The 25,832-nt window shown below is 42.2% G+C and overlaps 1 protein-coding gene across 2 annotated transcripts in view; it reads right to left on the bottom strand.

Moving 5' to 3' along the window:
* LOC135548870 (double C2-like domain-containing protein beta) overlaps positions 1-25,832 on the bottom strand; it is a 287,108-nt gene that overhangs the window by 42,840 nt on the left and 218,436 nt on the right. For both annotated transcript variants that reach the window (XM_064978920.1, XM_064978921.1), the window contains 2 exons: positions 20,076-20,150; positions 11,927-12,036 (listed from right to left, as the gene is read on the bottom strand). In XM_064978920.1, the coding sequence (XP_064834992.1) occupies positions 11,927-12,036; positions 20,076-20,150 (185 nt within the window). The remainder of the gene's footprint in view (positions 1-11,926; positions 12,037-20,075; positions 20,151-25,832) is intronic.

Genomic DNA, 25,832 nt, shown 5'->3' with positions numbered 1-25,832 from the left:
CAAATCATCAAGGAACCCACCAGGTACAACCCTAAATCCATAAACATGGGCACCCTAATTGACATTATCCTGACCAACTTGCCCTCCAAATACACCTCTGCTGTCTTCAATCAGGATCTCAGCAATCACTGCCTCATTGCCTGCATCCGCTATGGGTCCGCGGTCAAACGACCACCCCTCATCACTGTCAAACGCTCCCTAAAACACTTATGCGAGCAGGCCTTTCTAATCGACCTGGCACAGGTATCCTGGAAGGATATTGACCTCATCCCGTCAGTTGAGGATGCCTGGTCATTCTTTAAAAGTAACTTCCTCACCATCTTAGATAAGCATGCTCCGTTCAAAAAATGCAGAACTAAGAACAGATATAGCCCTTGGTTCACTCCAGACCTGACTGCCCTCGACCAGCACAAAAACATCCTGTGGCGGACTGCAATAGCATCGAATAGTCCCCGCGATATGCAACTGTTCAGTTGCTAGCTGCAGCGAACTGAAGAGACGAGTGACCTGGGGATGTGTGAGCATTGGGGACCTTTAACTGAATGTGACTGGCAGAACAAGTGTTGTATGTGGAGGATGAGGGGTTCAGTAAATATCTCAGAGAGGGGGAAGTGAGGCCTAAGAGGGTTTTATAAAATAGCATCAACCAGTAGATCTTGCGACAGGTATACAGAGATAACCAGTTTACAGAGGAGTATAGAGTGCAGAGATGTGTCCTAAAAGGAGCATTGTTGGAAAATCTGATGGCCGAATGGTAAAGAACATCTAGCCGCTCAAGAGCACCCTTACCTGCCGATCTATAAATTACTTCTCCATAATCTAGCATGGATAGGATGGTCATCTGAATCAGGGCTAGTTTGGCAGCTGGGGTGAAAGAGGAGCAATTACGATTGAGGAAACCAAGTCTAGATTTAACTTTAGCCTGCAGCTTTGATATGTGCTGAGAGAAGGACAGTATACCATCTAGCCATACTCCCAAGTACTTGTAAGAGGTGACTACCTCAAGCTCTAAACCCTCAGAGGTAGTAATCACACTGGTGGGGAGAGAGGCATTCTTCTTACCAAACCACATGGCCTTTGTTTTGGAGGTATTCAGAACAAGGTTAAGGGCAGAGAAAGTTTTTAAGACACTAAGAAAGCTTTGTTGTAGAGCGTTTAACACAAAATCCGGGGAGGGGCCAGCTGAGTATAAGACTGTATCATCTACAGTGGGGCAAAAAAGTATTTAGTCAGCCACCAATTGCGCAAGTTCTCATACTTAAAAAGATGAGAGGCCTGTAATTTTCATCATAGGTACACTGACGACAGCTCAGCTTTCAACACCATAGTACCTTCCAAGCTCATCATTAAGCTTGGGGCCCTGGGTCTGAACCCAGACTTGTGCAACTGGGTCCTGGACTTCCTGACAACATCTCCACTATGCTGATTCTCAACACAGGGGCCCCACAAGGGTGCATGCTCAGCCCCCTCCTGTACTCCCTGTTCACCCATGACTGCATGGCCACGCACGCCTCCAACTCAATCATCAAGTTTGCAGATGACACAACAGTAGTAGGCTTGATTACCAAAAATTAAGAGACAGCCTACAGGGAAGTGGTGCGGGCCCAGTCGGAGTGGTGGCAGGAAAATAACGTCTGCCTCAACGTCAACAAAACAAAAGAGCTGATCATGGATTTCAGGAGACAGCAGAGGGAGCACTCTCCCACCCACATCGACGGGCCGCAATGGAGAAGGTGATAAACTTCAAGTTCCTTTGTGTACACATCACTGACAATCAAAAATGGTCACCCCACACAGACAGTGTGGTGAAGAAGACGCAACAGCGCCTCTTTAACCTCAGGAGGCTGAAGAAAGTTGGCTTGGCCCCTAAGACAGTCACACACTTCTACAGATGCACAATTTAGAGCATCCTGTTGGGCTGTATCCCCTCGTAGTATGGCAACCGCACCACCCACAAACGCAGGGCTCTCCAGAGGGTGGTGCGGTTTGCCCATCTTAACTCCAGGGGCACAATGCCTGCCCTCAATGACATCTACAGCACCCGATGTCACAGAAAGGCCATAAAGATCATCAAGGACATCAATCACCTGAGCCACGGCCTGTTCACCCCACTATCAACCAGAAGGTGAGGTCATTAAAGGTGCATCAAAGCTGGGACCAAAAAAACAGCTTCTAAGGCCATCAGACTGTTAAACTAGCCGGCCTCCACCCAGTACCCTGCCCTGAACTTTAGAGGCTGTAGCCCTATGTACAGTACATAGACATGGAATCACTGGTCACTTTAATAATGAAACACTAGTCATTTTAATCATGTTTACATACTGGTTTACTCATTTCATATGTATATACCGTATTCTACAGTATTCTAGTCAATGCCACTCTGACATTGCTACTCCTAATATTTACATATTTCTTAATTCCATTTCTTTACTTTGAGATTTGTCTGTATTGTTGTGCATTGTTAGATACTACTACACTGTTGGAGCTAGGAACACAAGCAATAACAACTTCTGAATGTGTGTGTGAACGATAACATTTTATTTTATTTATGGGGCTATGACAAGAGATCGGTTCCCAAAACACTATAACTGTCCACTTGTGCTGACATTCAGATAATGTCTGTACCCAGGCGGTCCCTAAATAACAATTCTCCTATTTGTGTAAAATGCAGTTGTAAATATGTTTTACAGTGGTAAATATGAAAATAAAAGCTTCCAAATGAAATGACCACCCCCACCTCCCTGTCATGGTTTAAACCATTTATTTATATGTGGTTGCACAAGCCATCTCCCTGTTCATGGTGCTGTCTACTCAGTAGTGCTGAATTTCGTTTTGATATTGTCAGTCAGCTGTTTAGAGTGCTCATTGCTTTGTTCTTCAGGTGCGCATGGGTATTGGTGTTCTCTGTGCTGTCTGTGCTGTCTGGATCAGCTGATGATGGTCGCCAATATCACTAGACAACTGGCCTACAGCTGGACACCAAATTCGCATCCAATCTATCTAACATAATGCCAGTAGGCCTATAGTTGACTCTTTTGGTTAGAAGCATTACATTTTGCAATGGCATAGGCCTACATTCTTTTGGATTTGTGTGCCCATGAGAACTGTTTTCACGGTGAAACACCATGAAATATTACGTAGGCATAGCAACACTTACAGCACATTTTCCGAGCTCTCCAAGATCCAGGAATGGTACAGGGTTTATTTTCAATATTCTAATGTAATTGTTAAATGCTTAATAATTACAAATAACACTGTCATAAATGTCATCAATGTAGGGAAAGAAACGCAGTTTTCTGTCACACAATCTGTGAAGACTCCAAGCATTCAACAAATAAATAACTGATTCAACTCGTGCATTATATTGAATGTAGGCTACCTGTTCTGCGTGTGTTCATGTGTGCAAAATTGCCGAGGCTGAGAGGGTACCTGTAGTGGTGTTGGCCTCGTGAAGGGTAAAACCCAAGTAAATGCAGTTTAGCCACCTTTTTCCAAAACATGCATTGAAAGTATTGGGAGTGTTACTTTTTTTCACCGCGACCGACAATCCGATTTTACCCACCAATATTTTTACCACTACATCACTGGCTACTGGCCTATTTGAAGTTCATGGTACTGGGCCTACACATTGTAGCCTCGTCTAATAAATCGACCACGTTTTAGGCTGACAATCCAATTTTCCCTGGGACAGTTTCAGACCCATTTCAGGTGTCCCGAAATGTCATGCTACATCCATTTGTCAGCAAGATCATAAATGAATGTAGACCTAATCAGTGGCAATCACCAAATGTAATTAGGAACACTTTGTGGTGTTTTGTAAACAGATGTCTGTTACCATTCATCAAATGGCGCTAGTGTAGGCTACATGCATTACACTATTTTGGAGTGGACGAACATGCACAGGTAGCCTATGTTTTGAAGTGTTTGTTTGACAATCAGCTGGCCCATATAAGGCACATAAAACATTTCATGCATGCATCCAATAGAGAACCCCCCTAAATGCACCCAATAGAGAACCCCCTAAATGCATCCAATAGAGAACCCCCCTAAATGCATCCAATAGAGAACCCCCCTAAATGCACCCAATAGAGAACCCCCCTAAATGCATCCAATAGAGAACCCCCCTAAATGCATCCAATAGAGAACCCCCCCTAAATGCACCCAATAGAGAACCCCCTAAATGCACCCAATAGAGAACCCCCCTAAATGCATCCAATAGAGAACCCCCTAAATGCATCCAATAGAGAACCCCCTAAATGCATCCAATAGAGAACCTCCCCTAAATGTCACGGTGTAATTCTCACTCTGATCAGTGGCCTTAAAATCATTACAAGCACCAACCAAGTGTTATTGTTAAATAAGGAAAATCAGCACAGAAGCAATAACGGCATTATAATGAATATAAGTGTCGATATGACTGCAGCAAAAAAAAACAAATATTGTCAGCTAGTGCTTACGTGGTGTGCGTCTTCACGCAATGGTATCAGTTGGAGCATGTCCATGTCACATAAACAATGAAAGCTGGTGAGTGCGATGCTGATGATGTTTTTTGCTTGAGATGTAGGTTCTGCTCTCTCAGTGGAGACATTTTTTTTGTCTGATAAAAAAAAGGCATACATCTTAATTATTATGTAACCACTCTTTCTGACTGTAAGTGAATCCCTCCAAAATTCTGGAAAACTGTCAAATCTCTGAAGGGTTGCACTTCCTCCTCTCTGCCCCAAGCAAATTCATTAAGACTATGGTCCCATTACGGACAACAATTCTGTCATTGATGCATTTAAACATGACTTTATTTAAAACGTGCTATTTTTTTTTAGTGAGTGTCTAACCCTACTATCCAAAAGTGGGCTAAACGCTGATTGACTCCGAAAATGGTAGTTCAGTTTTAGCATTTTGGCAGTTCACAGAAAAATACATCCTTGATACCTTACTTGCTATAGATACCAGGAAATCCACAGGAGCTGGCCAATTGGTGCCGGGTCTGCTCAAGTATGCTGCCCCCCTCATTGCTGGCTCAGTAACCCACATCTTAAATCTGACATTGTTATCAAGAAACTCCATAAGACGTGGATAGTTTTGATCTTGATAATTATCGTCTTAATTGTGCTGCCTTGTTTGTGGACATGTCAAAAGCATTTGACACTGTTGATCATGATATTTAATTGAACAAGTTTTCCTCGATTTGGCCTGGGCTCTGACATCTGCTCTTGGTTTTATGATTATTTTAGTGACAGATAATACAGGGAAAACTAAATACATGTTGTTTTCAAAGTTCTCGTAAGATTTTCTCAGATGGATTAAATCTTCACTCATCGGATGGTTCTATAATCAAACAAGTTATTGCATACAAATACCTTGGTATTTTTTATTGACAATAATTTAATGTTAAAAAAAACATTCGAATGAGCTTTTTAGGAAGTTAAGATTTAAAGATAAATATTTTTTTTTTCCAGAAACAGATCTAGACTCTCTAGTCAGCAGGAAGCAGATTGTGCTGTCAACCTTTTGACCTGTTCTTGATTATGGTGATACTATTTATCAAAGTGCAGCTGCCACTACTCTTAAAACCCTGGATGCCGTTTATCACAGCGCCCATTGTTTTATCACAAGAGACAGATGTATTACACATCACTGCATTCTTTACCAAACGGTTGGCTGGACCTCTTTGAAGACACGTAGATCCTCATTATGCTCTTTTTGTTTACAAAGCCCTGCTCCACAAGCTTCCGACTTACCTAACTTCCCAGTTAAGATTTAAAATGACAAGTTATTAAAGCCGGTCACAGGAGACTGGAGACTTCTTGGGTGTTTGGATCTTCAGAGGACATTTCAATTGGACGCTTTGGTGTCTATGTTTGGAATTATCTACAGAGGACATTTCAATTGGATGCTTTGGTGTCTATGTTTGGAATTATCTTCAGAGGACATTTCAATTGGATGCTTTGGTGTCTATGTTTGGAATTATCTTCAGAGGACATTTCAATTGGACGCTTTGGTGTCCCCTCATACAGATAACAGAGGCTTTTTTAAATTAAAGAATGTGTTTCTTTTATTTGAATGTGTTTTGTACCTTAATGTGTATTTTTTTCGTGTATATTTATGTTTGTCTGTGCTTGCCTATTGTGTGCTTGTTTTTGTATTGGGCAGGGATCATTTGTAAAAGAGACTTTAGTTTCCATACGACTTCCCTGTTGAAATAAAGGTAAATTAGGGTCTCAAAGAAACTCAATACTTGGAAGGTGCTCTTAATGTTTTGTACACTCAGTGTTAGTTACACACACACACACAAAGAAGAAGCTATTTTGTCTGCCTCCATTTGTTAGTTTTGTATGGGACAGTATTTCAGCCAGTTTTGGTTTGTGCTTTATTTAGTTTACATCTGTAACTCCTGAAGGTTAGTGGAGAGAGTTGAATATGGGCCATCTCTGCATGGAGCTGGCTGTGGCAAGCAGACCGTCCGGCGGCTACAAGTCAATTCTCTAATCACAGCGCAACAGAAAGGTTAGTGAAGAGAGTTGAATATGGGCCATCTCTGCATGGAGCTGGCTGTGGCAAGCAGACCGTCCGACGGCTAACAAGTCAATTCTCTAATCACAGCGCAACAGAAAGGTTAGTGGAGAGAGTTGAATATGGGCCATCTCTGCATGGAGCTGGCTGTGGCAAGCAGACCGTCCGACGGCTAACAAGTCAATTCTCAAATCACAGCGTAACAGAAAGGTTAGTGGAGAGAGTTGAATATGGGCCATCTCTGCATGGAGCTGGCTGTGGCAAGCAGACCGTCCGACAGCTAACAAGTCAATTCTCTAATCACAGCGCAACAGAAAGGTTAGTGGAGAGAGTTGAATATGGGCCATCTCTGCATGGAGCTGGCTGTGGCAAGCAGACCGTCCGACGGCTAAGAAGTCAATTCTCTAATCACAGCGCAACAGAAAGGTTAGTGGAGAGAGTTGAATATGGGCCATCTCTGCATGGAGCTGGCTGTGGCAAGCAGACCATCCGACGGCTACAAGTCAATTCTCTAATCACAGCGCAACAGAAAGGTTAGTGGAGAGAGTTGAATATGGGCCATCTCTGCATGGAGCTAGCTGTGGCAAGCAGACCGTCCGGCGGCTAACAAGTCAATTCTCTAATCACAGCGCAACAGAAAGGTTAGTGGAGAGAGTTGAATATGGGCCATCTCTGCATGGAGCTGGCTGTGGCAAGCAGACCGTCCGACGGCTACAAGTCAATTCTCAAATCACAGCGTAACAGAAAGGTTAGTGGAGAGAGTTGAATATGGGCCATCTCTGCATGGAGCTGGCTGTGGCAAGCAGACCGTCCGACGGCTACAAGTCAATTCTCTAATCACAGCGCAACAGAAAGGTTAGTGGAGAGAGTTGAATATGGGCCATCTCTGCATGGAGCTGGCTGTGGCAAGCAGACTGTCCGACGGCTACAAGTCAATTCTCTAATCACAGCGCAACAGAAAGGTTAGTGGAGAGAGTTGAATATGGGCCATCTCTGCATGGAGCTGGCTGTGGCAAGCAGACCGTCCGACGGCTAACAAGTCAATTCTCTAATCACAGCGCAACAGAAAGGTTAGTGGAGAGAGTTGAATATGGGCCATCTCTGCATGGAGCTGGCTGTGGCAAGCAGACCGTCCGACGGCTAACAAGTCAATTCTCTAATCACAGCGCAACAGAAAGGTTAGTGGAGAGAGTTGAATATGGGCCATCTCTGCATGGAGCTGGCTGTGGCAAGCAGACCGTCCGACGGCTAACAAGTCAATTCTCTAATCACAGCGCAACAGAAAGGTTAGTGGAGAGAGTTGAATATGGGCCATCTCTGCATGGAGCTGGCTGTGGCAAGCAGACCGTCCGACGGCTAACAAGTCAATTCTCTAATCACAGCGCAACAGAAAGGTTAGTGGAGAGAGTTGAATATGGGCCATCAATTCTTTATTAATGACAATTTTATTTATCTAAATTAAAAGGTTAGATTCATGATATTTTGAGTGTAAGATCAAGCTGATGAACAACAATGACATTCTTTCACAGCCTTTTTTGTTCATATCTACCCAGGGTGCCAATAATTCAGGAGGGCAGTGTATGTGCTGATACAAGAGTATGTGGACACCGCTTCAAATTAGTAGATTAGCCTATTTCAACCACACCCGTTGCTGACAGGTGTATAAAATCGAGCACACCGCCATGCAATCTCCATAGACAAACATTGACAGTAGAAAAGCCTTACTGAAGAGCACAGTGACTTTCAACGTGGCACCGTCAAGTCAGTTTGTCAAATTTCTGCACTGCTAGAGCTGCCACGGTCAACTGTAAGTGCTGTTCTTGCGAAATAGAAACCTCTAGGAGCAACAACGGCTCATCCGTGAAGTGGTAGGCCATTGACACATCCAGCCCAAAGCGAGAGGTTTGAAAAATACTTACTAGCCGCCAAAGTTCTGGAGCATGTCTTTAAAAATGATAGTGAGAAGAGAAAAGTTAGCTAAAGCACATACAGACCTGGTACCAGAGTAGAGTACATATGTTAACACAGCTCAAACAAAGGAGGCTTGAAGACACCTCCGTAAAAAAAGGAAATTGTCATTATTGATAGTTATACCATGGCATTGTTGAATACTCAATTCTGATGGCTTAAAGGGTATTCTAGAGTGTGCATTATTTTGTTATAATGCACAGTATAATTCAATGACTTTGAAGTTAATTCTTACAGCTCCTTGTTGATTATCTCTTACATAATTAACTCCTCTGGGTCATTGTGGTGCCCACTAAACCAATAATACACTGAAGGCAACAGTACTAACTCATTAAATCCGCTGACACACACAAGGAACTTGTCAGCCCACACCAAAAGAACTAGCTCCTGGAATTGGAAACACTACGCCATTGCACAAATGGTTTTAGAGGCAATGCTTGGAAAGTCACGGGTAACAAATCCTAAACTTTACGATATTGCAGAGCGCTCAGCAACACAATTAAAGCCCCATTAACAGGATAAACAATGTGACTGAGATGCAGAGAAGGAAGGAAGATCCGCACTCTGTTGAGGAACAAGTGTCTCTCTGTCATTGACTCGAGACATCATTATGCTTGCGATCCCACCCATGACACTATTAGATGCAGATTAAAAGGAGAGTGCAAAACAGATAAAAACATCCTAAAGTTGATTGACACGCCACATGGAGACGTCATTTTGAATATAGAATAGCTCTCTGTGTGTTAATGCGATGTACCGTTTCTTGCAGTGACTGCAGCTCATTACCCCTTTTCCGCCGATATAAAGCCGAGACCATAACATGGTTCTTGTGAAAGCTTTGTTTTTCTACACGAGAGGATCCGTCACCACCATCGAAAGATGACTCACCAACACGACAGTTTTGTTTGTTTTGGTCTACGGTATTCCACAAGCCTTAAGGCTGTCGTTTGAACGCTCTGCCGTGGATGTCCTAATTTCGAGGAGGGCTTCTCACAAAACCGTCTGTCCAGACCGAACCGTTTGAGCTAACAATGAATAAGTCGCCACTATTGAAAGGGGAGACTCTCACGAATACAAAGGTGTCAGTTGTTTTATCTTTATGAAGCACACAGAGGAGTCGTCTGAAGGTAACCCGTTACCGGGCTGTAAAAATATAACAACGTGCCACAAGTAAAATGACCAAACATGGGTAAAAAAAAATAATTCTCCAAATATAAGACAGACACTAATCCTTATGATACATTTTTTGGATGTCTGCTTTGCTATGTAAATATGTGTTATTTGGTGTGTTGCTATGGGCTATAGCAGTAAAGGCTAAATTCAATATTTCATCAAATATATATCTATATTTATTTTTACCTACAAGGGTCCTAAAATACAAAATCAAATGTATAAATGTATGACCATCTTAAAACAATTCCATATGTTAGCTTAGTAGATACTGTGATCTAAGGGCTTACACCTAGTAAATGTCCTGTGAAAATCTCTCTTTTAAAAGTTTGTATTCTGTTAACCCATACCCAAATAATGTTGTTGACTCATCCTATACCTGTATTTGTGGCCAAAGCATAAATTGGAGAAATATCACCTAAAAAGCCAAACTTCAAACTTGCATCTCAAACAGACTGTTTAAAAAATGTTGCTATTTCCTTACAGACTTGATGTCATACTCCTGAGGTGGATGAGCTGGCCAATCAGTGGCCTAGAGGAAGATGAGCAGGCCAATCAGCAGTCAACTTGCATTAATATTTTTAATGACCAGTAAACACCCACAGTATTCCAACACAGAAGCTGCATTTTAACATACTTAAATACCATTTTTTGAAAGGAAAACTATTTCATTAATATTGTAAGTCATTCTAAGTCATATTTCATAGAAATCTGTAAACACTGGAAAGTTACTTTAAGACCTGCAATATTGGACTTTTCTGATTCCTTTTGTTTATAGGCTTAGATAACTGTGACCTCGTCACGATCTTGGCCTTGGTGTCAATCTAAATCGGATTCAATTCATCAGCTTGCACCCCTGAAATGACTCGCAACAATTTGATTGAATGCCAAGATAAGCAGGCTAGGGGTTAGGCGTTTTGTACAAAACCCTCTAACTCTAGTCACCCAACTCTAGGCTCTTAACTCTGACTATATTACTCTGCTGAGAGCAGAGGCACTGGGGGGTGGGCTCTCAATTGTTTTCAGCCACTCTGCCCTCCAACATTTCACACCTCTGCTTCTGGAACCCCCAGCTGACCAGGTCACCTGACCTTTACATCTTTAGTGTAGTGAGAACTCTCGGGAGCAGGCAATGTTGAAAAGTAATCTTTAGACATCTTAAATGTAGTTTTGTAAATTGACTAAAACAGACAGACAAGAAAATTGCATTTTTGTTATTTATTTTTGCTGTGAGCCAACGGGGTAACCTAGGGTGTATTCCCCAAAGGCAGGCAGGGCCTCAACGTTCTATCTCATACCGACTTGGACTATAGCCCTTCTAATTCCTTACTGCTATAACTGCTAGTCTATGTTGCAATACTTCTATTAGCCTGCCATTGAACTGTGTACTACTACTGTGTACCACTGCTAGCATAGCACTATTAGCATTGCTATTACAAAGTCAATAGCCTGTAATGCCATTACACGCTCCTCTTTCGAGAACACCTCCAGTTGGTGAAGGAGGGAGAAGGTTACCTGAGTGTTTTGTAGGTGAAGGAGGGAGGAGATTACCTGAGTGTTTTGTAGGTGAAGGAGGAAGGAGGTTAACTTAGTGTTTTGTAGGTGAAGGAGGGAGGAGGTTACCTGAGTGTTTTGTAGGTGAAGGAGGGAGGAGGTTACCTGAGTGTTTTGTAGGTGAAGGAGGGAGAAGGTTACCTGAGTGTTTTGTAGGTGAAGGAGGGAGAAGGTTACCTGAGTGTTTTGTAGGTGAAGGAGGGAGAAGGTTACCTGAGTGTTTTGTAGGTGAAGGAGGGAGAAGGTTACCTGAGTGTTTTGTAGGTGAAGGAGGGAGGAGGTTACCTGAGTGTTTTGTAGGTGAAGGAGGGAGAAGGTTACCTGAGTGTTTTGTAGGTGAAGGAGGGAGAAGGTTACCTGAGTGTTTTGTAGGTGAAGGAGGGAGGAGGTTACCTGAGTGTTTTGTAGGTGAAGGAGGGAGAAGGTTACCTGAGTGTTTTGTAGGTGAAGGAGGGAGAAGGTTACCTGAGTGTTTTGTAGGTGAAGGAGGGAGGAGGTTACCTGAGTGTTTTGTAGGTGAAGGAGGGAGAAGGTTACCTGAGTGTTTTGTAGGTGAAGGAGGGAGGAGGTTACCTGAGTGTTTTGTAGGTGAAGGAGGGAGGAGGTTACCTGAGTGTTTTGTAGGTGAAGGAGGGAGGAGGTTACCTGAGTGTTTTGTAGGTGAAGGAGGGAGGAGGTTACCTGAGTGTTTTGTAGGTGAAGGAGGGAGGAGGGAGGAGGTTACCTAAGTGTTTTGCGGACCATATCCTCATCGGTGATGCCGTAGTAGGTCAGGGTCTCACTCCAGACAGGGTTGAGGGTGTTGCGCAGGGTCTTGGTGCGAAGTTTATTGGCCTGAGCGAGACAGATAGATAGATAGAGAGAGAGCAGGAAAGAGATCGAAATAAAGATTTGGATTAGGTATTGCCCTTTGCCCTCCACTCCATCATAGGCTGACCATGACACATAAGGCACAACAGTAGTCGTTATCCGGTTCCAGACCTCATGTCTTCTGTGCAGAGCTCCGTGCTCTAACACATAACATACGACTACAGAGATGGTTAAATCCCCAAGTCCCACCCTTCCAACTATGTATGCTCCTCAACCATCTCCCCATCAGGCTCTAATCTGTAAATCAGATGTAATCTGGAGATTGAAATGATTCTCGTCTCAATTCATCTATATCAGTCTCTTTTCAGATTAACCAAGAGGTGTGAACAACGTCCCTGTGCACGATGGTGACGAAATCACCAGAGAACAGAGGACACGTTCTCGATTCTCGGGTGATTTTGTCAACACCAGAATCCAACAGTAGCGACACATAAGGACAAAACTGTGCATTTCTAAGACCTAGAATACAAATGCCAGATTGCAATTAAACTAAACAATAGGCATATCTACAAATTAATAGAGTGCCTTCAGAAAGAATATATTCTGTGTTCAGTAATAGTGTTTAACATGATTTTTGAATGACTATCCCATCTCTGTAGCCCACAAATACAATTATTTGTAAAGTTTTTTTAATCAAATAGGGAATTTCAAGCACAGATTCAACCATAAAGACCAGGGAGGATTTTCAATGCCTCACAAATGGCACCAATTGGTAGATATTTAAAAATTAAAAAGCTGACACTGAACATCCCTTTGAGCATGGTGGTTACTAACTAGGTTGTGGATGGTGTATCAATACACCAAGTCACTACAAAGATACAGGCGTCCTCCTTGCCGGAGAGGAAGGAAACTGCTCAGGAATTACACCTTGAGGCAGTTACAGAGTTTAATAACTTTCATATGAGAAAACAGACTATGGAAAAACAACATTGTAGTTCCTACACAATACTAACTTAAATTACAGTGAATAGAAGGAAGCCTGTACAGAAAAAAATATCCCAAATCATCCATCCTTTTTGCAAAAAAGGCACTTAAGTAATACTGCAAAGAAAATAACTATTTGTATACAGAACAAAATGTGTATGTTTGGGGCAAATCCAACAACACATCATTGAGTACCACTCTTCATATTATGAAGTATGATGGTGGCTGCATCATGTTATGGGTATGCTTGTCATCGGCAAGGACGAGTGAGTTTTTTTTAGAATACAAATAAACAAAATACAGTGATAAACAAAGACATAATCCTAGAGGAATACCTAGTTCAGTCTGCTTTCCAACAGACACTGGGAGACGAATAAATTTTTCAGCAGGACAATAACCTAAATTGACAAGGCCAAATCTACTCTGGAGTTGCTTACCGAGACGAGATTGGATGTTCCTGAGCGACTTAAATACAGCTTTGACTTAAAATCGTCTTGAAAATCTATGGCAAGACTTGAACATGGCTGTCTATCAATGATCAACAATAGTTGTTCTCAACTAGCTTACCTGGTTAAATAAAGGTGAAATAAATACACTTTTTTTAAAAACTTGAAAATTTTAAAAATAATAAATGGGCAAACATTGTACAATCCAGGTGTGCAAAACTCTTAGCCTTATAATTGCCTCAAAAGGTGCCTTTACAAAATATTGACTGAGGGCTGTGAACACGTAAGCAAAAGAGTTATTTCTGTATTTCATTGTCAATTAATTAGCAACATGTATTCACTGAGTATTGTGTGAGAAAAAAATAGACGGTGAGAATTTTTAACAATTTAATCCATTTTGAATTCAGGCTATAACACACCAACATGTGGAATAAGTCAAAGGGTATGAATACTTTCTGAAGGCACTGTAAGTAAGCAATTATTAATTCCAGTGGGTTTCATTAAAAGAAGTTTGAACAATAAGATCCCCTGTTGTATTCGTCTATCATGGAGGCTGTGTCTCGTTCGTTAGAGGCTGACATGATGGACTCTATTTTAACAAACCTAATGCAATGGTAAATAGTGCTATAGTTCTGGATGGTGTCAGAAATATTGTAGCTATTTTCATAGCCAAAATTATGAGGGTAATAGCTTACAGTGGTGCGAAAGGGCTGGGTTTTGATGAGTAAACAAGTTGTAGGTGTGATGAGGGTTAAACCAAGACCTCATACCTTTAAAAGTGTTCATTAAATTGTGTTATGATAAACTGTAAGCTCTCTTCTAATAGACCTCTGTGTGTGTATTAACACCTGTTTGAGTGTTGTGCTTCAGACATCATCAGAAGGTGGAAACCGCCTACGTTCAGACTCCTCCTGTCTGGGCCCCACCTGGCTATATGAGGTTCTGAGAATACAACTGGTTTTCTGAGAACACAAGACTGCTGCAGACCTGATAGAAAACAGCCACCTGTTAGAAGATGCTTGGACACGTTCACCTTGTTATGGCCTTATACTTGTGATGAAAGGTCAAGTTTCGGTCAAACCCACTTCTGAGCTTTAATTGCTGATAAGATGGTTGCTGCTGTCAGGGGGAGGTTAGATTTATTAAAATGATGTTGCCAGGGAAACCCACGCCAGGAGGATTGGGAGAGGCTACATGAGTTACAGGATGTCTTAGACATTGTGCAGAACCTGGGGAGAGCTTTCATATACTGTACTCTGTACCAACTTCTGCCTACTATTGCATTACTAAAGGATCATTTTAATACTTAAAACAAAGAGTCTGTGTTTCCATTCTATTACTAATATGTGTTTGATAATTATATAGACCTGATCATTTGTTTGGCCACTCACTAGCCAATCAACTCGTTCCATGGCTTAATACGGTATTTGTCATCAAGTTCTGTAGGTTACTGACGGCCTTTGTGTTGTCATCAAGTCCAATTCGGTTGGGGGCAATATTCTCCTCCTGGTTGATTGTGGGTTGAGACTTGAGACTACCATTTATTAAATAGCATAGGCCACAATAACGAGTAATAGCAACAGTAAAAAAAAAAAAAATCCAGTGTTTATTCAATAGCCTGTGTGTGTAGTGTTGATATCCAAAATATAGCCTAACGTTGATACTGCATTATTGGACTGAATAATTTAAATACGTTTGGAGGAGCACGTCTTTGGCAACCGGATGAGAGGCGCTCTTTGAAGGGATGCACTCTTAGGTTTTAGAGTGTGGATACTTGAACAAGCATTTGTGTGTGTGTTTTAGGATATGCAGTATATTTTAAATTCAAGGCACTCCGACGAATAGACCATTTAAACGCCTTTTATGGATAGGCTACTTTGCAAGGCCAGGATAAAAAACGCATTGCTGTTAAACCAGACTTCATTATAGTAGCCTAGGCCTAGGGAAAAGGGTAGCCGATGGAGCGCTTGGTTTTTAATCATATGAAATGGAAAACAAACAATCCGTTTAAAACAACAACAATATTTCTAAATATTGTAGGATGGGCTTAGATGCATGATATCATAAATCACTTCTCTTGTTCCATGGCACTGGGTACACACGTAGTCCTAAATGTCTTTACACATACCATTATAAACATCCTGTCATTTGTATTGTTGCCTTTGTGCGAGGCAGATGAAAAACATATATCTCTGCAGTTGATATGGCATCATAGGAGGACTGAATAGTTTGGAGGAGCATGTCTTTGGTAATCGGATGAGGGGCGCTCTTTGAAAATGGGGATGGATAGCCTACATGAACAAGCAAAATGAAGTATGCAGGTGTGTGAATTGTGAATAATGAAAAGGCATAGAGGGCTAAAAACATCCAAAATATCTCAAAGTAATCTTAGTAAACCCTTTATTCATAGGCTACTTACTTGGCTAATGGCCAGGATAAAAAGATGCACCAATACGATGCTGATAAACCAGCCTTATGATTAAGGGGAGGCTATGCTTGGTTGAGAGTCAAAATAAATGACATGATGGGAAAAGGCACATCTCTCGTTCCATGCATGGGCACTGTGTGTCAGGGCTCAATAGGCAGCACGTACCCTCTCAAAATCCATGCCGTTTTCAACTGAGTTACCATTGAGACCTGCTTTTTCTAATGGGTTTTAAATATGAAATTGTCCCTTTTGCGCTTGTTTTTAAGGACACCTCATATATTGCCACCCCTCCCACCTCAGCGCAAGTGAGCTGATGTTAGACAGGTAAATAGCCAAACCTGGCGTTAGGGTGGGAGAATGCCAGTATGCCCGTATTTACATGACGAAGATGTGCTTGACACTTGCACCTCCTTAGCGTCAGATGAAAAATAAAGCCTGTGGAGATAACTGATCACCATATGATGTGAGAGACACATTTAATCATGAACAATAGCCAGCAATATATCAACCTGTCTGCCTACCAGTGCCTTGACTATTCATCAAATGAAACAAATATACCGATAGCAATCAATGCATGCTGATCGTATTAGCTAGTTATCACCAGCAAGCAATTACAATCAGTGCATTCAACTAAGGTAGGTAAGACAAGCACATACGTAGTGTACATATTTAGTATACATGGCTTTGATTATCACTACAATCTGCAAAGTAGTGCCATTGTGTGGGCGCTGACTGGGGTCGATGGAGGATGGAACAGTAAGAATAGAATTCCACAGTGATGAATCACACATTCAATGGCTATACATAAGCCATGACATCTCTTGTCAAGGGGAAGTATCTCTGTGTTCTATATCTATGTCTGCAGCATCAGCCTCTGGTCACAAATCATTTTGTGATAAGAGTGAGGTTGGATATTTAATTAAAATAGAGAGTTCTGCCTCTTTCCTTTTCAGCCCTAACCTTTTATCTGACATGCACGTACAAACAGCTGTCACATACATGCAGTACATTTGTATCAATACTCAAAATGCTTATATAAAAATGTGCACAACATACCATACTGTAACAGCACCTTAAACACATTTAAAATGCAATGCATGAATGCATAAGTGCTTAAGGCAAACACCAGAAACCATATATGTAATTTAACAACATTTCAATAAATCTCAATGGGTAAACACTTTAAAAAAAGACAATGCTTATATGTTGACCTGTCAGGAAGATGCTATATAGCTTTTTCCCTTTATTGTGCTCTTTATAGAAAGTTCTGGAACAACTCCTACCACAGAGTTTCATTACTATGCGACACCTCCCTCCACTTTATTGATTGGAGAAGCACCTCCCTCCACTTTGCTATGTTGCAAAACAGGTCTCTGGGACCAGAGTTGGACACCATTGCTGAGGCAAAGTTTAATCGGTTAACTGGCATGATTATTTGGTGCTGAGTCGTCGCATATTAAAGTGCAAGTTTTGATAAAAGAGGGAAGTGAATTCCACTCTGTATGTAATGTAATCCTTTTATTGGGACAAATATAGTTATTAAGTAAGGGGGAGACTGATGAGGTGTGCAGACCTTGTGAGCTGAGGAGGTCAACGCAGGGATTTAAATTATTAACTTAGTTTTCTCAACAGGCATGCACAGTCCGGAGTTCGCTGCATTTTACCGCTAGACCAAACTCGGACACAAGCAAATGTTATTCTGGGGAAAATACTCTGGCGGCACATCTCTCTGTCTGGACCACTTCATGGCCACCTTTAACAAGTAGTGAGTAACATCTGCGGCTAGTCACAGCTGCCATGTTTGTGGTGTAATTTCAGGCCCCCAAATGAAACAGCGCCCATATGCTTGACGTTCAAGCCCAATCAATTACCTAATAATAGTCTGATGGAAAGTCCACTCGGAGGTCAAGGTGTCTGAACAGTTGGGGACAGCCTGACTAATTTAGAAAACCCTTATTGGCAGCTGCTAAGTGGATTGTTGGCACAAGAGAAGGCTAGCCCACGGAGACCAAGGGTGGCACAAGAGAAGGCTAGTCCACCACCATCAATAAAACACCAAATTATATAATTTATCTTGGAAGAATGGTTTTGCATCCTGCCAGACACTTGTAGAATCTATGCCAAGGCGCATTGAAGCTGTTCTGGCGGTTCGTGGTGGCCCAACACCCTATTAAAACACTTTATGTTGGTGTTTCCTTTATTTTGTCAGTTAACTATATATCCATATCCATCCAGCTTCTATAATGGGGCATGATAGTGTCTGTTAATTTCCAATAATCAGACATGACACCATCTGATATGACAGCATATGCATTAATGCATAACTGTATTTAGATTATTAAAGGGACATTACACCAAAATCAAAGTTTATCAGATGTTTTCAAAAGTAGCCTAATGTCCATATCACAAATGCGCCTCGAGTGAACGGAAAATATAAAAGTTCTGGAAATCTGGAAATGATATGGTGCTTATCTTTCCCATTCATTTTGAACGGTGTCATATCACTGGAACAACAACCCAGACGGGCTTGGACATGGACAGATCTCAACAAAAGACCATGTGTAATACCGTTGCTCTTGATTCTCTTTGTTCAGCGTTATGATATCCATGAAATCCATAACAGATGTATCATATCTGAATGAGCCAATTGGAAGCTGAGAATGTGGCCATGATGGTGTGATGGCCTGATTGAGAGTTTAGCCAGGACACTGGGGTTAACACCCATATTCTGACTCTTATAATAAGTGCCATGGAATCTTTAGTGACCACAGACACTCAGGACACCCGTTTTAACATCCCATCTGAAAGACGGCACCCTACACAGGGCAATGTCCCCTTCACTGCCCCAGAGCATTGGGATCTCCTTAGACCAGGGGGGAGACTGCCCCCTACTGGACCTCCAACACCACTTCCAGCAGCACCTGGTCTCCCATCCAGAAAGGACCCTGCTTAGCTGCAGAGGCAAGCCAGCAGTGGTATGCAGGGTGGTCTGGTGCAGGCTACCTGTAATTTTATAATCCCAAGGCACTATGCCTTCTGCTGACATTTAAAAAAACTAAATGACAACAAATGTGATACCAGATCAATAAATCTTTAAGATTTGAATGTGTATTTCAGACTAACATTCGTAACGGATGGTGTAGCATCCAGAATGGTATTTTTCCCCCTGTAAAGTAATAATGCAAATCTTTTCAAAAGTATTGTTTTTGTGTTCAGCAAAGCCTTTCCTTCAAAATGGCTATCCATGTTTTGACCTAAAACTTAAAAACTCAGACTTTTGTTCATATTATTTTCCTCCCAAAAACTTGTCCATTCAATGTAACATCCATAATACCTCTGTTTATTTCTGCAACTATTTAGAAGTCAGCTTTTTGGGGGGGAAATACACTTACCACAAGGTGTACTATAGACACACACATCAAAAGTTGTATTTATAGTTTTTGGTTCATTCTGTGAGACATTAAAGTTGTGATTTGCATGCAAAATGTAACGTCCATAACACTGGAATCGCCCTAATTTTATAATAGGTGTGTATGAACCATAATAATTGGTGAGGTGCTTACATTTGTCCCATATCGAAATCCCCGAGACACCATTGGAAAGTGGGTAGAGAGCCAGGGTTCAGCCATTATTGACGGCAGGAGCAATTAGGGTTCAGTGCCTTGCTCAAGGGGACATAGACAGAGTTCTTCACCTAGTCGGCTCGGGGATTCAAACCTGCGACCTTTCGGTTACTGACCCAATGCTCTTAAACACCAGGGTACCTGCCGCCATCTCACAACATTTGAGGTAAACAGGAACACCTAAACTCCCATAGTGTCCCTTAAACATGAGTATAACATGATTTTGACTCTCTCTCTACCGCACCTACTGTCTCCAACTCTGAACGATCGGCTATGAAAAGCCAACTGACATTTATTCCTGAGGTGTTGACCTGTTGCACACTCTACAACCACTGTGATTATTATTATTTGACCCTGCTGGTCATCTTTGAACATCTTGGCCATGTTCTGTTATAATCTCCACCCTGCACAGACAGAAGAGGACTGGCCACCCCTCAGAGCCTGGTTCCTCTCTAGGTTTCTTCCTAGGTTCCTTCCTTTCTAGGGATGTTTTTCTAGCCACCGTGCTTCTGCATCGGCTGATGTAAAAAGGGCTTTACATACAAATGTGATTGATTGAGGTATAATGAGACAGGTACGTACCTTACTGGCCCCAGGCAGTAGGTGCAGTTTGACATACGGATCCGAGAGCCCGTTGTGGTCCATGGGTTTGAGCCCCTGTGGGAGAGACAGACAGATGGTGTCGAAAGAGAGGCCGTTCACAAGGTAGTATGACAGCGCATCACAACATAGACCTTCATGATAATATTTCCAAACACTAAAATGAATACGTCCACCAGCCAACACAAAAAACGTGTTAAAACATGTCAGACATACAAGGCCGACGCTGGATGCCTGACATCCAATTTAAGTCAAAGACTGTTGTTTCTGACATGTGCACAACCTCCTCAGAATAACAATAGCCACGTCAGCTAATTAGAAAGGCTAGAGGTGAGACCTGTTCCACGGCTGGCAAAATAACTTGAATGCTTTTCCATAAACAAAAACAGTTCAGAATGCGTTGACAGAAACTGAACTCTACGTGTGAGTAAATCAAGTAATTAACAAACACACAAAGTAGCCTACAGCAACTCTGCAACCTGACAACGAGAGGTGTAGATGGTACCTAAGGAATTCATTTGGGGATCATTTCTAGAAAACAGCACAAGGATCATCCTCCCAAAATGATTTTGTCTGTCAGAATGTGCTTATCCGCCATAAATGAGCTCCTCACCCGACGCCTCTTTTCTGTTAAGATGATTGATGTTCTATCGTCAGCTTTCCCCATTTGTAAAAGGACGCAGATAAATCACAATACATGGGATCATCTCCTTTCATGAATCAGAGGATAAAAAATCTGCCAATCCAGATAGGAAGAATAGAAAGGGAGACATGAAGACAACGTCATAATCATTATAATTGACTTTAACTTGACAGATGACTGTTTATTTTGTGACAGTGTTATTGACATTGATTGACAAATCTACAAATAGGGATATTGCTGATACATTGCTTGGATGCAGCTTTCATGAAACCAGAGCCAAAAACAAAAGTCACATTTTCACACACAATTTCCTCAGCCCTATGGCATGATATTGCAGACAGGCATGGTCATGGTGCTGCAGGTCCAATCAATAAAGCCCTGGCTAGAGAGAGAGGACAAGAGCTTGATTTAATGGTGTTGAGAAACACTGAGAACCCTTTATACATGTGAACTGTCACTTTAAAACGGCAACTGGTAGCTGTGGAATTGTGGAAGAAAATGAGCCTATAGATAAATGGTACGTCTGGCTCATCAGCAGTCAATAAATGCACATCGGAGCTGCAATATCATAGGTAGGTTATCTTTCCTTCTCTACAAATGCCTCATTGGCATGCAGTCAAAAAGGTGAGAATAAAAACAAGGCCTCAGAAAATTGCAATACCCAACCATCTTTCTCAGTCTCGAACATGCTGGGGCTTTGCTTTCTTATCAAATGGGATCAGCCAGGGTGACATAAATTGAATGATCATTTCAGAAGGCAACCCACTCTCTGCGGTGTGTGCTAGGATCGATCATTTTGATGAGAACAGAGGAAGTAGGGCGCACACCACCTCCAGTCCTTCAGGTTGAGTCATATCTAATGGGCCAAGGGGAACATATGTTTTGGGAATCAGACTCTATGGATTCCTATGTATCTTGTTTCACCTTTCAGAGAGAAAACTTTGCATGAAAATGCAATGGAGGTGTTCAACATTAATCGCATATCAGCTGAGATGTTCTAGAATGAACTGTAGACAATCTAGACACATGTACATATGGATTTAGTATTGTAGATATGTGGTACAAGAGTAGTGGCCTGAGGGAACATACTTAATGTGTTGTGAAAAGTGTTACGAAATGTAATGTCATGTTTTATTTTAATTGCATATAACTGCCTTAATGTTGCTGGACCCAGGAAGAGAATGGGATCCTTAATAAATAAAAATACAGGGATACCTGCAGCAAAGTTATTTAATGTGGCTGTTGTCTGCAAATGAATATGGACTGAAAAGAGATGACAAAGGAGTGAAATCTCTACGGCAAACACAGAAATAGACAGCATCCATAAAAGAGCGGATGGATTGATTTAAATGGACTCGGGCTTTGGCAGTTGTTGCTTTCCTACTACTGATACCGGCTTCACAAATCAATGAATTCTTTGGTGAGTCATAACTTACCTTGCCATGCCAAGCAAATCTTTATAGATCTCCCTATACCAACCAGTTTGCTATCACCCATTGTCAGCTGAATCACACTTGTACTTGTTTTCTCTCTCCCCTTCTGTTAAGTTTAACTGTGTGCCCCCTTCTGGTAAGCTTAACTCTGTGTGTGTGTGTGTGTGTGTATGTGTGTGTGTGTGTGCGCGTGTGTCTGCGTCAGTGCTATGTGTGTGTGTGTGTGTGTGTGTGTGTGTGTATGTGTGTGTGTGTGTATTACCACAAATGGTAATATACAGTTTTCTGCTCCACCGAGTGTTGGGTGAAAAAGTGCAAAGTACATTTTTTTCTGTTTTCGTGAGGAATCTTCTTCTTATCCTCAAAACCTTTTATATATTTATGTGTCACAAACGCACTTCATGCCACATTCTAATTCCACATCAACATCTATGAAAACTTGTTGTAGGACAGAGGAGGAGGAGGTTCTCTCTGTTCTAATGTCGCCTGCTCTTAGCAGCCGTTTGCTGTGCCTGGAGTTCCATTACTGCCTGTACTCTGGACCCCTTCTCTACGCTTGGAGCCTCTCCTCCTTTCATTCACAGCAAACAGCGTCTCATCTCTTCTACAAAGCACCAGGTTGAGTCAGATGTTTGTGTAGGACACAGATGAATGTTCTCTTTGATAGTGCAGTGGGGCGGGCATTCCTCCGTTGTGCGAGCAGCTACAGAGCCGTTCCATAGATGTGAATTGATATGGTCTGTTTTGGAACTGTGCCCAACTATCAAAAAGACTCCCAACATGTTCTCTTCTGGGCCCCACTGCTCCAAATGCTTCTATGCTATGTTCTGCTGTAGATACCACAACCAGTCTCATGTAGATACCACTACCAGTCTCACGTAGATACCACGACCAGTCTCACGTAGATACCACGACCAGTCTCACGTAGATACCACGACCAGTCTCACGTAGATACCACTACCAGTCTCATGTAGATACCACGACCAGTCTCACGTAGATACCACGACCAGTCTCACGTAGATACCACGACCAGTCACGTAGATACCACGACCAGTCACGTAGATACCACGACCAGTCTCACGTAGATACCACGACCAGTCTCACGTAGATACCACGACCAGTCTCACGTAGATACCACTACCAGTCTCATGTAGATACCACGACCAGTCTCACGTAGATACCACTACCAGTCTCACGTAGATACCACTACCAGTCTCACGTAGATACCACGACCAGTCTCACGTAGATACCACGACCAGTCTCACGTAGATACCACTACCAGTCTCACGTAGATACCACTACCAGTCTCACGTAGATACCACTACCAGTCTCACGTAGATACCACTACCAGTCTCACGTAGATACCACGACCAGTCTCACGTAGATACCACTACCAGTCTCACGTAGATACCACTACCAGTCTCACGTAGATACCACTACCAGTCTCACGTAGATACCACTACCAGTCTCACGTAGATACCACTACCAGTCTCACGTAGATACCACTACCAGTCTCACGTAGATACCACTACCAGTCTCACGTAGATACCACTACCAGTCTCACGTAGATACCACTACCAGTCTCACGTAGATACCACTACCAGTCTCATGTAGATACCACTACCAGTCTCACGTAGATACCACGACCAGTCTCACGTAGATACCACTACCAGTCTCACGTAGATACCACTACCAGTCTCATGTAGATACCACGACCAGTCACGTAGATACCACGACCAGTCTCACGTAGATACCACGACCAGTCTCACGTAGATACCACTACCAGTCTCACATAGATACCACTACCAGTCTCACGTAGATACCAAAACCAGTCTCACGTAGATACCACTACCAGTCTCATGTAGATACCACTACCAGTCTCACGTAGATACCACTACCAGTCTCACGTAGATACCACTACCAGTCTCATGTAGATACCACTACCAGTCTCACGTAGATACCACTACCAGTCTCATGTAGATACCACTACCAGTCTCACGTAGATACCACTACCAGTCTCACGTAGATACCACTACCAGTCTCACGTAGATACCACTACCAGTCTCACGTAGATACCACTACCAGTCTCACGTAGATACCACTACCAGTCTCATGTAGATACCACGACCAGTCTCACGTAGATACCATTACCAGTCTCATGTAGATACCACTACCAGTCTCATGTAGATACCATTACCAGTCTCACGTAGATACCACGACCAGTCTCATGTAGATACCACTACCAGTCTCATGTAGATACCACAACCAGTCTCATGTAGATACCACTACCAGTCTCATGTAGATACCACTACCAGTCTCATGTAGATACCACTACCAGTCTCATGTAGATACCACTACCAGTCTCACGTAGATACCACTACCAGTCTCACGTAGATACCACTACCAGTCTCATGTAGATACCACGACCAGTCTCATGTAGATACCACTACCAGTCTCACGTAGATACCACGACCAGTCTCACGTAGATACCACTACCAGTCTCACATAGATACCATTACCAGTCTCATGTAGATACCACTACCAGTCTCATGTAGATACCACGACCAGTCTTTGGGCTGAATCCAATAGGATTGGAAATAAAATGTCTACAGGAAACATGAAATATTGACTTTGCCTTTGACAGGCAAGCCCGAGGCTGATGTATTGAGTAAATTGAGGGTTGGGTGAGTGGATTCTTCCCTAAGTAAAGCACACAGCTATCTGGATGGGATGAGCCAAGATGTGCTCCTTCAACTCTGCTGCATTGCTGAGGAGCAATAGATCAATAGATGAAAATAGAAGACTGGGGAGCTTTGAGGCACTGATACTGTGGTCCTGCACTGTTACGCTGTATGGGTGGAAGCATTAAATACACATTGAGGTAACACTCGACCAAAGCTCCCTATGCAGCTACAACCTCCTATGCCCAGTCACTTCTTTACTAAAAGGACTCGCCTTGTCAAGCAGACTGACCGAAACAGAATCTAAATGAGATCAAGCTGGTTCCATCACGCTATGGAAGGACCAGACAGTGGCCCTGGTCTGAAATACCTGGACTTCTGGTTAAGTGTTCAACTGGACACTATGGAAGATATGTACGATGTCCACCATGTATGATGGTCCGAGCCGAGCCATGGAATGTCTCTCGTTAACATTTTGAAAAATTGTCGGAGGCCATCATTGAAGAAACTACAACCAAAGCTGAAACACTTATATATATATATATATATATTCATGCAACATTTTTTTTGTCTATGTCTCTTTATACTAAAGGTAAGGCAATACAGTTGGAGTCGGAAGTTTACATACACTTTAGCCAAATACATTTAAACTCAGCTTTTCACAATTCCTGACGTTTAATCCTAGTAAAAATTCCCTGTCTTGGGTCAGTTATCATCACCACTTTATTTTAAGAATGTGAAATGTCAGAATAATAGTAGAGAGAATTAATTATTTCAGATTGTATTTCTTTCACCACATTCCCATTGGGTCAGAAGTTTACATACACTTAATTAGTATTGGGTAAAGTCGTCTTTAAATTGTTTAACTTGGGTCAAATGTTTCGAGTAACCTTCCACAAGCTTCCCACAATAAGTTGGGTGAATTCTGGCCCATTCCTCCTGACAGAGCTGGTATAATGGAGTCAGGTTTGTAGGCCTCCTT

Source organism: Oncorhynchus masou, chromosome 11, assembly GCF_036934945.1.
Source record: "Oncorhynchus masou masou isolate Uvic2021 chromosome 11, UVic_Omas_1.1, whole genome shotgun sequence".
Classification (NCBI taxonomy): Eukaryota; Metazoa; Chordata; class Actinopteri; order Salmoniformes; family Salmonidae; genus Oncorhynchus; species Oncorhynchus masou.
Note: the sequence above shows the minus strand (reverse complement) of the source record. Positions and strands in the feature narration are given on the sequence as shown.